The 12866-nt window shown below is 43.6% G+C and overlaps 1 protein-coding gene and 3 long non-coding RNA genes across 5 annotated transcripts in view; 1 reads left to right on the top strand and 3 right to left on the bottom strand.

Moving 5' to 3' along the window:
* Positions 1–12866, bottom strand: part of LOC124003240 (ubiquitin carboxyl-terminal hydrolase 37-like) — a 30121-nt gene that overhangs the window by 6640 nt on the left and 10615 nt on the right. Inside the window, exons 5-10 of the mRNA XM_046311334.1 lie at positions 10700–10832; positions 10460–10596; positions 10218–10317; positions 10008–10087; positions 9557–9807; positions 9040–9118 (exon numbers count right to left, since the gene is read on the bottom strand). Of these exons, the coding sequence (XP_046167290.1) occupies positions 9040–9118; positions 9557–9807; positions 10008–10087; positions 10218–10317; positions 10460–10596; positions 10700–10832 (780 nt within the window). The remainder of the gene's footprint in view (positions 1–9039; positions 9119–9556; positions 9808–10007; positions 10088–10217; positions 10318–10459; positions 10597–10699; positions 10833–12866) is intronic.
* Positions 1082–1641, bottom strand: LOC124003244. The gene is made up of 2 exons (XR_006833202.1): positions 1556–1641; positions 1082–1249 (listed from the first exon to the last, which is right to left on the bottom strand). It is a non-coding gene; the product is annotated as an uncharacterized LOC124003244 (long non-coding RNA).
* LOC124003243 lies at positions 2016–2637 on the top strand. The gene is made up of 3 exons (XR_006833201.1): positions 2016–2152; positions 2240–2301; positions 2501–2637. It is a non-coding gene; the product is annotated as an uncharacterized LOC124003243 (long non-coding RNA).
* Positions 4708–8190, bottom strand: LOC124003242. Of its 2 annotated transcripts, none has more exons than XR_006833200.1 (4): positions 8140–8190; positions 7335–7642; positions 5294–5412; positions 4708–5169 (listed from the first exon to the last, which is right to left on the bottom strand). It is a non-coding gene; the product is annotated as an uncharacterized LOC124003242 (long non-coding RNA). The 2 variants fall into 2 exon arrangements; XR_006833199.1 differs by having other exon boundaries at positions 8015–8184.

The following is a 12866-nucleotide window of genomic DNA, read 5'->3' as shown; positions in this document are numbered from 1 at the left end:
ATGTTGAATGTGAAAAATATGCTCATATTTTCAATAGCTGTTATGCATTTTCATCATATGTTATCATTGAAATGTGTATCAAAATGTTGAAGAGTGACAAAAAAACATTTAAAACAATCAAATAATTATTGAAAAGGTCCAAATCAGCACTCAAAAGATTTATGTTCCACAAAATGTATAATATTTTAGATCTATATAAATAAAACATATATTACATTAACGGTTCATTTTGACCTGGCATATGCATTCTTGGGGCGCCATGTTTACTATGCATCTTAGGGTTAAAGTAGCAATAGAATGAAACAAACAGGCATTCTATTTTTGATCTATTATAGTAGACACTGAGCAAGTGTTGCATGTGTGCAAACATAACTTTCAGAGTAAAAAATAATAATAATAAAATCACACAAACGTGTTAAAGTCATGTTCAACACAACAAAGGCCATATCTTTGGGCTACACTGCACGTAATAACATTGTACAATTTCTGCCTGTGGACATCTGTTCTACAATGTGCAGCAGAGCATGATACCCTTTGTTGGCACAATTGATCTCTTTCAGGCAGAGAGTACACCTGGCATACCTCTTTTTATCCACTGAGAGGGAAAGTGTGTGGCGTTTCTTTCACCTCTATTAGCATCCAGCATAAGCCAGGCCCAGCTCCAGCCACACTTGAACGCTGAATCCACTTGTTTAACAAGCAACGCCTCATTTTCACCTAATTCTCTCATTCTGAAAATTAACCAAATACTGTCGAGGGAAAACATTAGTTCACAGATAGTAGTTAGTTCGTTAGCTAGTTAACATTTCACAGATTGTCAGGGTCCAGTAAGTTGAGGAATGGCAAAGAAGTCGTATAACGTTACCAATTAATACTATAGCGAATTGGTTAGGGAACTAACGTTAGCTCGCTGTCTGGCTTTATTAGCCAGCTAAGTTTCAAACAATAAACTCAATTTTTTGATCAGCTAAGTTTGCTAATGTTGCTCAACATTTCTCTGGCTAGCTAACGGAGAATTCGATCCAGCTACAGTACTATATAGCAAGATACAATACTTGTTTCACCACACTTTCTCCCTCACCTCAAACTTTCCAAATGCCAGTTGTTTTTCGGTTACAACTCATGAAGTACGCTTCTTCATCTTATCACCCTGGTCAGCGTTATCTCACCTACCTCTTCGTTATCGTTCAGCGGACCCGCTGCTGTAACTGGCGAACTGCCTTTGCACCCTACTGCTCTCTTTCTGCAACTAGAAAATAGCCTTTATATCGGACGTTATAAACACACTTCAAACCGGCGTCAGTCTTGTTGTTATCGACGATATAACATTACTACCACTGTGTCGCAGTTTTTTACTAGTTGTCTTCAGGACTTGCCTCAAATTAATATTTATCGTGTACATCGAATTGTTAAATCAGCCTCCTTGACTCCAGCTAGCAATAATTAAAAGGGGTTCAATATGTATATAGGAAGCTACTTAGATAAGTATGTAGGTGAATAACGTTACCAAGTCAGTGACAGATATAACGTTAGCTAGCGACAACCATATATCTACCTGAGAACGTGTACATCGAATTGTTAAATCAGCCTCCTTGACTCCAGCTTGACAGGGGAGATTACCGTGAGGGCTGCCTGTCACAGGTCCATGAGGAAGAGTGATGGCTACTAGGGACCTTGTTAAACATCTCCTGTGGGACACTGTCATCATTGTCAAAATGTGTTGGAGACAGTGTCAACGTTTAATCTTATCAATAGATAGATATTAATGATGGGTCCCAATCCCAATTTAGAATTGCCCACAGGTTATTTGGTAAAGATCTGTTGATGCAGTGTTTGGTAATTGTGTTACTGAGACACAATGTATTCCTGTATAGTTAAATGAGCCCCTAGTTAAGAAGACCAGATACTGCTGTTTATTGTTATTTATGGGTCGCAATCATTATTGTTTCTCACTTCAGTCTTTCATCACACTTATCTTCACAGATGGTGTTAAAGACGCCACTGCTCCTGTGTTGCAGGAAGTGCTGTGTGCAATCATCTGGTGGCCCTTCTTTACCAGACAGCGCACTACTCTCAACTAAACATTCCTGCTGCACCACCAGTTCACAGCTGCACAGACACAGAACAGCGTTGGCACGAGCCAAGAACACTTGTGAGTCTATCAATATCCATTAAAAAAATGCACCTGAAAAGTATTTAGCCTATGTAACAGTAAATCCTTGTTAATTATTGTGTGAAGCCAGGTCCGGTTGATGGGATAGAGTTCCGTAAACTTACTAACTCGTGTGCTGATGGAATAAGGTAAGTTGGAGGTTCCTAAAATGGAAACATTTCGAAAACATTTTTGTGATTTTAAAAAAAATCTATAAATCTGTATATTTTAATCCATTTTATTTCAACTTTTGGGCTTGTGCTGTTTGTGGAAAAGTCTGTGTCTACTATGAGTCTGTGTCATAGTAATCTCTCCAACCTGATATTAATGTTTTAAAATGTTTTGCAGAAGTTGTCTCTACAAAGCACTCCATGGATATATGCCTGACATGGACCTTCTCCACGTCTCAGAAACATATGCCAACTTTTCTCCACTTACTTCCCCTCTTGTGAAAACAATGGAAATGTCAGCTGATGTGCCCCTGGTTGAGTCCTCCTTGGGCCAGTGCAAGCTGGCAGTGTGCTGTCCTATCAACTTCCACAGCCAAAGACCCGTGAAATTGTGAAAATTGCCGATGCCCCTTCTCCACTAATACTTCTGTTAGATGGCAACAGGCTTCAGTCTTCCCAGTGTGCTTACATCCTTAGCCATCAGGGGCAGTTCCAGGTCAAGGCATTAGAGACAACCTACGAGATGTCAAACAAAGTCGAGGTTGCTACAAGGGAGCAGAGCAGCAGCCCGGAATGGCATCAGCTCAGGAAAATGAGAATTAACATCCTCTCGTTTCCGAGAGGTTTGCCATGTCCGGGGAGAGACCTCAGCGGACCGCCGAGCTGAGCGGATGTTCAAGGGATCTGGTGTGGAGATGAAGAGGGGCTAGCCATGGAGCCAGTGGCTGTACAGGAGTACTGCACACTGAAGAATGTTAACTTCTTTCCATGTGGCTTCGTAGTGCACCCAGATGCTCCGTGGTTAGGATCCTCTCCAGATGGCATTATATTTGATCCCAGTGTGAGACCACACTTTGGACTCTTAGAGGTCAAGTGCCCAAATGTACAAAGTTATGTTGACTGCCTTTACCTGAGGATACAGAATGGAGAGCTGAAGTTGAAGAGATTTCATGCTTACTACTGGCAGGTGCAAGGTCAAATTCTTCTCACAGGTTGTAGCTGGTGTGACTTTGTCATCTGTGCACAGGAGGACATCCTAGTTGAAAGGATATCTAAAGATCTACAGGTTTCAAAAACTATAAGAGAGCAGGTTTAACACTTTTATTTTTACCACTACTTGCAGAAGTGTCTCTCGCACCTGAATGGATCCCTGCATGGGTGCCAAGTTTAGTGGTTTCATGAAAAATAAGTATTGATGTTCTTGTGAAGAAAACTGCAGTATAATATATTTGTTTAAAATAATGTATTTCAGCAAATGTTCAACAGTTCAGTTAATCAATTACACATCTCTAACATTGTATACAGTCTTGCATTCTGGCTATTCTGTGTTTACTTGATTTCTTTCCCCCACCCCTAAACTCATTGCCTAATTAAAGCCAATTTACAAGCTCCACACAAACTGATATTCACTACAACACAAATGATTGATACATGTCGTAGATAAACAAATTATTATTTTGCTACTACCAAATAAACACATGTACAGTAAGGAAATAAATCCAGACTGCTGAAGATATCCTTGTCAATCACAGACCCAGCACACAAGGATGACATAAAAGTGACAGCTCCATGTGGTGACATTCCCAACATGCCCTTAAATGTACAGTGTGACTTGTAGGAAATTTTTTATCAATAATGACTAATTAATTATGTATACATTTCAATCAGACTAATCAGAATACTATTATGTTACTGTATATGTACTAATCAGAATGAATACTATTATGTTACTGTATATGTATTAATTTTCTTTCTAATCCTAGTACTGAATATAATGTGTGTAAATATAATCAAGAATTAGAACAATGACTGTCTGTTCCTTGGTAGAAATGAATGAACTATATCGCCAGACTGGCTAGAATGCTTATCTATACAGGCTGACCTTGGCTCTAGACGATGTGGGAAGGCTTGAGAACTATACAGCCTTTGTACCAGTGTCGAGAACAGACGGAACAGTTTAGAAAACGCTGACGTCATTTTCAGTTTATAACCTGTGATAAAATGTATAATGAGCAGTACTCACGAGAATAAACGCAGCTGGTGTCACGTTCTGACCTTTATTTCCTTTGTTTTGTATTTATTTAGTATGGTCAGGACGTGAGTTGGGTGGGCAGTCTATGTTTGTTTTTCTAGGTTTTGGGTATTTCTATGTTTCGGCCAAGTATGGTTCTCAATCAGAGGCAGGTGTCATTAGTTGTCTCTGATTGAGAATCATACTTAGGTAGCCTGGGTTTCACTGTGTGTTTGTGGATGACTGTTCCTGTCTCTGTGTTTTGTACCAGATAGGGCTGTTTTTGGGTTTCCACGGTTATTGTTTTGTAGTGTTCGTGGTTATCTTTTTTTATTAAACATGAATCAATATAACCACGCTGCGTTATGGTCCGCCTCTACTTCACCACAGGAATACCGTTACAGCTGGTTGATTTCAAAGACTGGTCTCTGTCCATTTTATACAAATAAGGGTCTTACAGACTCTTATGAATTGACAGAGTGATTAATTTTAATTGGGTATTAAAACCGAGGAATTTAATTCCTGTAACAGGAAGAAAACACCTCACTCTTCAGTAGTAGTGAAGATGTTGTCTGGCAGCGGAGTTCAGTGCAGTCGATCACTACCTGGGTGTCTGGATAGTCCTTGAACTCGGGTGGCAGGTGGGCTTTGATGGTTTCCCTGGGGATCCATATCCGTGCTGATCCAAGCAGACAGTAGAAGTAGTTGGCCCAAGAGATGATAATCCGTAACCCTGTCGATTGGTGGATGCTGAACCAATGGGCCAAATCCTTCTGCTTCAGACCCAGCGACAGATGAGTCATAAACAAGAAGAACTCGTCGATTGATGGCAGTGTCTGAACGTAAAGAAAAATGTTTTAGTACAATATAGTCCTTATATTCGGTCCATAACAAAAAGTAAATCATGTTTTGAAATTACAGTAAGATCAAATAATAGTATTTAATGAAGTTGTCCCTTACCAGTTTTCTTCGAGTAACACTTGTTTCAGATGGATTGGTGCTTGTGACTTTTAAACTTGGTCTCTGCTGCCCGCTCAGTCAAGTGCCAGAAGGCCATCCGGTAGGTGTAGATTACAAATCTAAAGACAGACCCAGAGTATTTGAATACCAAAAAAGCTCATTACTATTATTGCCCATCTTCTCTGAGCTTCAAGTAGCACTAGACATGACCAAGCTGCTATTGTAGCCTGTTTTACTTGTTACTGCAATTCTACTGTAATTCATAGCAGCTATCATCACAGCAGTGAATTTGTTTTAAATGTTCCATTATTTAACCTGGGAAGTGGACTTAGAACCAAATCTTATTTGCAGTGATGACCTGGGAGCATTTTTGGGGGTTAACTGAAATCTAATGTAAAGACAATATACAGTTGAAGTCGGAAGTTTACATACACTTAGGTTGGAGTCATTGAAACTCGTTTTTCAACCACTCCACAAATTTCTTGTTAACAAACTATAGTTTTGGTAAGTCGGTTAGGACATCTACTTTGTGCATGACACAATACATTTTTCCAACAATTGTTTACAGACAGATTATTTCACTTATAACTCACTGTATCACAATGGGTCAGAAGTTTACATACACTAAGTTGACTGTGCCTTTAAACAGCTTGATAAAATCCAGAAAATTATTCCATGGCTTTAGAAGCTTCTGGTAGGCTAATTGACATCATTTGAGTCAATTGGAGGTGCATCTGTGGAAATATTTCAAGGCTTACCTTCAAACTCAGTGCCTCTTTGCTTGACTTCATGGGAAAATCAAAAGAAATCAGCCAAGATCTCAGAAAAACAACCGCTCAGGAAGGAAACGCGTTCTGTGAACGTACTTTGGTGTGAAACGTGTAAATCAATCCCAGAACAACAGCAAAGGACCTTGTGAAGATGCTCGAGGAAACAGTAACAAAAGTATCTATACACATAGTAAACCGAGTCCTATATCGGCATAACCTGAAAGGCCGCTCAGCAAAGAAGATGCCACTGCTCCAAAACCGCCATAAAAAAGCCAGACTACAGTTTGCAACGCACATGGGGACAAAGATCGTACTTTTTGGAGAAATGTCCTCTGGTCTGATGAATCAAAAATAGAACTGTTTGGCCATAATGACCATTGTTATGTTTGGAGGAAAAAGGGGGAGGCTTGCAAGGCAAAGAACACCATCCCAACCGTGAAGCACGAGGGTGGCAGCATCATGTTGTGGGAGTGCTTTGATGAAGGAGGGACTGGTGCACTTCACAAAATAGATGGCATCGTGAGGAAAGGAAAATTATGTGGATATATTGAAGCAACATCTCAAAACATCAGTCAAGAAGTTAAAGCTTGGTTGCAAATGGGTCTTGATGACCCCAAGCATACAGCCTAAGTTGTGGCAAAATGGCTTAACGACAACAACGTCAAGGTATTGGAGTGGCAATCACAAAGCCCTGACCTTAATCCTATAGAACATTTGTGGGCAGAACAGAAAAAGTGTGTGCAAGCTAGGAGGCCAACAAAACTGACTCCGTTACACCAGCTCTGTCAGCAGAAATGGGCCAAAATTCACCCAACCTGTTGTGGAAGGCTACCTGAAACGTTTGACCCAAGTTAAATAATTTAAAGGCAATGCAACCAAATACTAATTGAGTGTATGTAAACTTCTGACCCACTGAAAATGTGATGAAAGTAATAAAAGCTTAAATAAATTATTCTCTCTCCTATTATTCTGACATTTTGACATTCTTAAAATAAAGTGATGATCCTAACTGACCTAAGACTGGGAATTTTTACTAGGATTAAATGTCAGGAATTGTGAAAAACTGAGTTTAAATGTATTTGGCTAAGGTGTATGTAAACTTCCGACTTCAACTGTGCATTCAATGTGCCTACTTATGCTAAGATACGCTAGCCTAGTTTTAAATAACAATGAACACGATCTTAAAGGTAAGATGGACTTTGGGATAATAATAAGAATTCATTGTAAATAAAACAATAGTAATACTGGATAACAATAAAATGTTACTGTACCTTGTGTAAAAACGCATATCCTCGTCAGAACCAGAAAATCGCACCAAAGCTGTGTTGGGCAGTCAGTTTCTCCAGCTTGGCTCGAAGCTCCTCAATTTCTCTTACGTGCTCATGATTTGCCATTAGGGCCGTGTCCAGGGTTGCGGGTTCAGGGGCTGCACAGTAATCACGTGTCTGGACCTGATCAGAGGTGGCACAGTCCATAGGCAGCGCACCTTGTTCTTCATCCTCCTCAGTCAGAGCAGGAGGTTTCAGTCTTCTTTCCCAAACACCAGGTCTCTTTTCATTGTGCCAGTTCCATGAGAAGACTGTAGGAACAAAACCTCTTTTTAGGAATTGTCGCTCCCCAATTTTTCCTTCAACAAAGTCACTCTCATTAGCACCTCATTCGCGGGGCTGTAATTTAAACGTAGCCATTGCAAACTATTTCAGTCAGAAATGCATCAACAACAGTTAGATAGCTATCAAGCTAATGATAAAAACAATAGCAAAAATCGCTGCAGGAAGTCATCAACCCTGTAGGAAGTAAATTAGAACATTGGAGGCGGTATAATGCACAGAGCCTATTGATTGTCTCTTCTCTCTTCAGTCACGTGCTACATCCTGTTGTTATGTGAACGACTGGCTGAGCCTTGGATACATCCAGTATGGCCCCAAACACGCATTACTTGTTCACTTACAGCCAGTAGTGATCATAACACCCCCACCCCCCTTGTTGAGGCTGGGCAGGGAGTGTTGAAGCTGGGCTTGGTGCTGCCCCTGTTGAGGAAGGTCTAAGGATGTTGAGGCTGGGCCTGGGACTAACCCTGTTGAAGCTGGGCTGAGGGTATTTAGTCTAGGCCTGGTACAACCCCTGTTGAGACTGGGCTGAGCCTTTTGAGGCTGAGCTTGGTGTGTGGAGGCTGGTTCGGGTGCTGCCCCTGTTGAGGCTGGTGCTGGTGCTGGTGGCCCTGTGTGCTGGGGCCTAATGCTCTCCTGCCCTGAAGGGTGAAAGGAACAACTTACTGTACATATAGTACACATATATAGCAACACAAGAATATAGATGAAGAGAGTAAGCAGTACCTGAACATATAGAAGAGCAGGTAAGCACTCCGGGCTCTGGTCCTCAGCACAGTGGCTTCATTGGACATTGACACTTGGCTGTCGTTACAGCAGAACCAGTTTCCACTTGCATTCAAGATGTCACTAATGTAGTGCCCTGTGGAACAAAGAAGACAGACTCGAGGTCAAGGGTCAGGCTCTTGTGGGTAATGGAGTGTGTTATAACAGTTAAACAGTTCATTTGGAAGGTATTTTATCTGTTACAAGTGTCAAGTTTGGAAATCAGAGATAAACACATACACGTGGCATGCCTCTCCATTCCTTTGAATTAAATTGCGCAAACTCTAAACATATAGCAGTGCTTGTCGGGATGACACTTTGCTCTGAAGCCTGCAGGCTTGCTCGCTTGATCTAAGAGGCTATCAGAAGGTCTAATTATCCCCTACACCAGGGTTCCCCAACTGGCGGACTGTGGGATGAATTTGGCCCACGGGTGATTTGGCCCCCCCATCACTCCCTCAGCTTTGGGATACTTGTTTAAATGGCAGAGGCGCGCGTGAATACGCAAATTGAAAGTCGAGGAGAAGGGAGTGATTTGGGATTCAGCCTATGCCATATGTACTGTGCATTTGCATGTATGTGTTTTAAGGTATTTACTTACCGGAGTTTGCGGAGCCTCCCAAATGAGAGACTACGCCAGTCAGCTGGTAGTAGCCATTCACTGACTTCACTGGCTGCTTCTTCAGTAAGAAAACACATGTGATCATTGGATTCTCTTTTCCCCTACAGTCCACCACACTGTCTACAGTTCACTACACTACTAATCTACTGCAGGAGGTCTACTAGATCGTGTCCTCCTCATAACTATCTCAGTGTTCTGTCATAACTTATATTTCACTGGTTTCACTCTCTATCTCCTCACCACTGAGGCTGTCCACAGCACTTTCCCTGGTTCCTGGTCATTTGAATCTGAGGGGTCAAATATACATATAAAGAGCTGTGAAAACATGGTCGCTTGTCTGAATTGCTCTGGTCTAAAACAGCTTCCGTACATCACTGACGATGTCTGAGAAACATTTTAATTTGCAGCTTCTAGCTTCTCTGTCTGCAGGACCGTTTGGGAGTGGGTGGCTTGTGTGGTGTTGGAACAAGAATAGTGTTGTGATGCCATGACCTACCTGAACAGCAGAGGGCGATATCTTTGGCCTCTCCGGGTGGGTTGGAGACTTGGCTGGCGAGGGTCTGGGGGATGGACACCTGAATATTGGGGGTCTGGTTGGTGAGGGCCTGTGGGTTGGCACTGTGCAGGGGTGGCACCGTGTCCCCACAGAAGGTGGAGAGCCTCAGCTCCGAAGGAAACAAAAGAGGAGCCTCCAGCTTCTCCAACCCCCCAGGTCCTCCAAACCTCTTCAGATGCAGAACCAGCACACTGCTCAGAGACAGAGAAGAACAGACAGACAATGAAACCAGTCAACAAATAACAGATGAGTGAAATTTGTTCGGTGGTGCACATCCCTAAGTCCTACAACCTGCTCAGGAAGTAATTAATCCTAAATGCTCAGGACACAATGACCACTCATTTCATTAAATACTGCCAGTTCTATGAGAGGTTATAAAGGAGCAACTCACAGAGGCAGTGTGTGGAACTGCTCCACCTTTGAGGCGTGGAGGCCCTTGCAGCCTGCACATGTGAATTCAACCTTTTCTCTCTGGGTTAGAAACAAAAGCATTACAAAATGAGTGATACCACTACAATAATAAGACACCGTATTCTGAGACAGTGGGCAGCTTGCCCTGGGTGTTAGTCTCTACACCCAGGGCTAAACCCTACGTGCTGACTTTGAAAGTGAGTGCAAGGCTGCTTAGCAAGGTGCGCTCAGAGCTGAAGTCCAATGAGAGGTGATTGTAGTCCTCTCTGGTGGACGACTCGCGCCCACAGCTTCAGAAGCAGGACAAAGACAAGAAAAATGCATCAGGTTTCTGTTTCAGGTCTCTACAATGTTATGCCATGTGTTTTGTAATATCATTTGAAGAAAGATCATGTTACCAGTAGATACATTACAACCAATGGGAGCTCTTACCTGGTACATGTGCGCACTGAGACAAGCTGGAACTCCAGCTGGGAAACAGGGCAGGTATAGTTCACCCCGAGTGTCTTCAGAATCATGCCCTCCTCCTTCAGCTGGCACAGCATATTCACAAGTAACTCGTGGGCGTCCTTTGATAAGAAAGAAAAATACCAAGATAAAATCAAATTATTGAGAGAAAATGAACCCTTGCACAAAGAGTGCATGTTCAGAAGAGAGTAGTGCCTCAGTTACCTGTTGCGTGTCCCCCAGATACTTCAAATCATATCCCGACAAGGAGTACTTGACCTTCCACATGAGGTCTGCTTTTGAGGCCTGGTTTGCGCCACTGTCAGGTAGACCCGAACGGTGCACATCAGACAGACACCTGTAGGGGTTACAGAGAGTAAATTAGCAGCTGACTGGATGGTGTCAACCTACTGGCTTACGGCTGAAGAGGCAGATGAGTATATCCAAATATTTTTTATCTTGCAGGACCCCATCATTAGAAATGATTAATTCGATTCAATATAATTTCACCTTTGAGGACTGACAATGAAGCAAAACAACAAAAATGTGTTGTTTATTACATTTACATTACATTTAAGTCATTTAGCAGACGCTCTTATCCAGAGCGACTTACAAATTGGTGCATTCACCTTATGACATCCAGTGGAACAACCACTTTACAATAGTGCATCTAAATATTTTAAGGGGGGGGTGAGAAGGATTACTTTATCCTATCCTAGGTATTCCTTAAAGAGGTGGGGTTTCAGGTGTCTCCGGAAGGTGGTGATTGACTCCGCTGTCCTGGCGTCGTGAGGGAGTTTGTTCCACCATTGGGGAGCCAGAGCAGCGAACAGTTTTGACTGAGCTGAGCGGGAACTGTACTTCCTCAGTGGTAGGGAGGCGAGCAGGCCAGAGGTGGATGAACGCAGTGCCCTTATTTGGGTGTAGGGCCTGATCAGAGCCTGGAGGTACTGAGGTGCCGTTCCCCTCACAGCTCCGTAGGCAAGCACCATGGTCTTGTAGCGGATGCGAGCTTCAACTGGAAGCCAGTGGAGAGAGCGGAGGAGCGGGGTGACGTGAGAGAACTTGGGAAGGTTGAACACTAGACGGGCTGCGGCGTTCTGGATGAGTTGTAGGGTTTAATGGCACAGGCAGGGAGCCCAGCCAACAGCGAGTTGCAGTAATCCAGACGGGAGATGACAAGTGCCTGGATTAGGACCTGCGCCGCTTCCTGTGTGAGGCAGGGTCGTACTCTGCGGATGTTGTAGAGCATGAACCTACAGGAACGGGCCACCGCCTTGATGTTAGTTGAGAACGACAGTTTGTTGTCCAGGATCACGCCAAGGTTCTTAGCGCTCTGGGAGGAGGACACAATGGAGTTGTCAACCGTGATGGCGAGATCATGGAACGGGCAGTCCTTCCCCGGGAGGAAGAGCAGCTCCGTCTTGCCGAAGTTCAGCTTGAGGTGGTGATCCGTCATCCACACTGATATGTCTGCCAGACATGCAGAGATGCGATTCGCCACCTGGTCATCAGAAGGGGGAAAGGAGAAGATTAATTGTGTGTCGTCTGCATAGCAATAATAGGAGAGACCATGTGAGGTTATGACAGAGCCAAGTGACTTGGTGTATAGCGAGAATAGGAGAGGGCCTAGAACAGAGCCCTGGGGGACACCAGTGGTGAGAGCGCGTGGTGAGGAGACAGATTCTCGCCACGCCACCTGGTAGGAGCGACCTGTCAGGTAGGACGCAATCCAAGCGTGGGCCGCGCCGGAGATGCCCAACTCGGAGAGGGTGGAGAGGAGGATCTGATGGTTCACAGTATCGAAGGCAGCCGCTAGGTCTAGAAGGATGAGAGCAGAGGAGAGAGAGTTAGCTTTAGCGGTGCGGAGCGCCTCCGTGATACAGAGAAGAGCAGTCTCAGTTGAATGACTAGTCTTGAAACCTGACTGATTTGGATCAAGAAGGTCATTCTGAGAGAGATAGCGGGAGAGCTGACCAAGGACGGCACGTTCAAGAGTTTTGGAGAGAAAAGAAAGAAGGGATACTGGTCTGTAGTTGTTGACATCGGAGGGATCGAGTGTAGGTTTTTTCAGAAGGGGTGCAACTCTCGCTCTCTTGAAGACGGAAGGGACGTAGCCAGCGGTCAGGGATAAGTTGATGAGCGAGGTGAGGTAAGGGAGAAGGTCTCCGGAAATGGTCTGGAGAAGAGAGGAGGGGATAGGGTCGAGCGGGCAGGTTGTTGGGCGGCCGGCCGTCACAAGACGCGAGATTTCATCTGGAGAGAGAGGGGAGAAAGAGGTCAGAGCACAGGGTAGGGCAGTGTGAGCAGAACCAGCGGTGTTGTTTGACTTAGCAAACGAGGATCGGATGTCGTCGATCTTCTTTTCAAAATGGTTGACGAAGTCATCTGC

This window comes from Oncorhynchus gorbuscha, linkage group LG18 (assembly GCF_021184085.1).
Source record: "Oncorhynchus gorbuscha isolate QuinsamMale2020 ecotype Even-year linkage group LG18, OgorEven_v1.0, whole genome shotgun sequence".
In the NCBI taxonomy this organism is placed as follows: domain Eukaryota; kingdom Metazoa; phylum Chordata; class Actinopteri; order Salmoniformes; family Salmonidae; genus Oncorhynchus; species Oncorhynchus gorbuscha.
The sequence above is the reverse complement of the archived record's forward strand: the minus strand, read 5'-3'. Positions and strand labels throughout refer to the sequence as shown.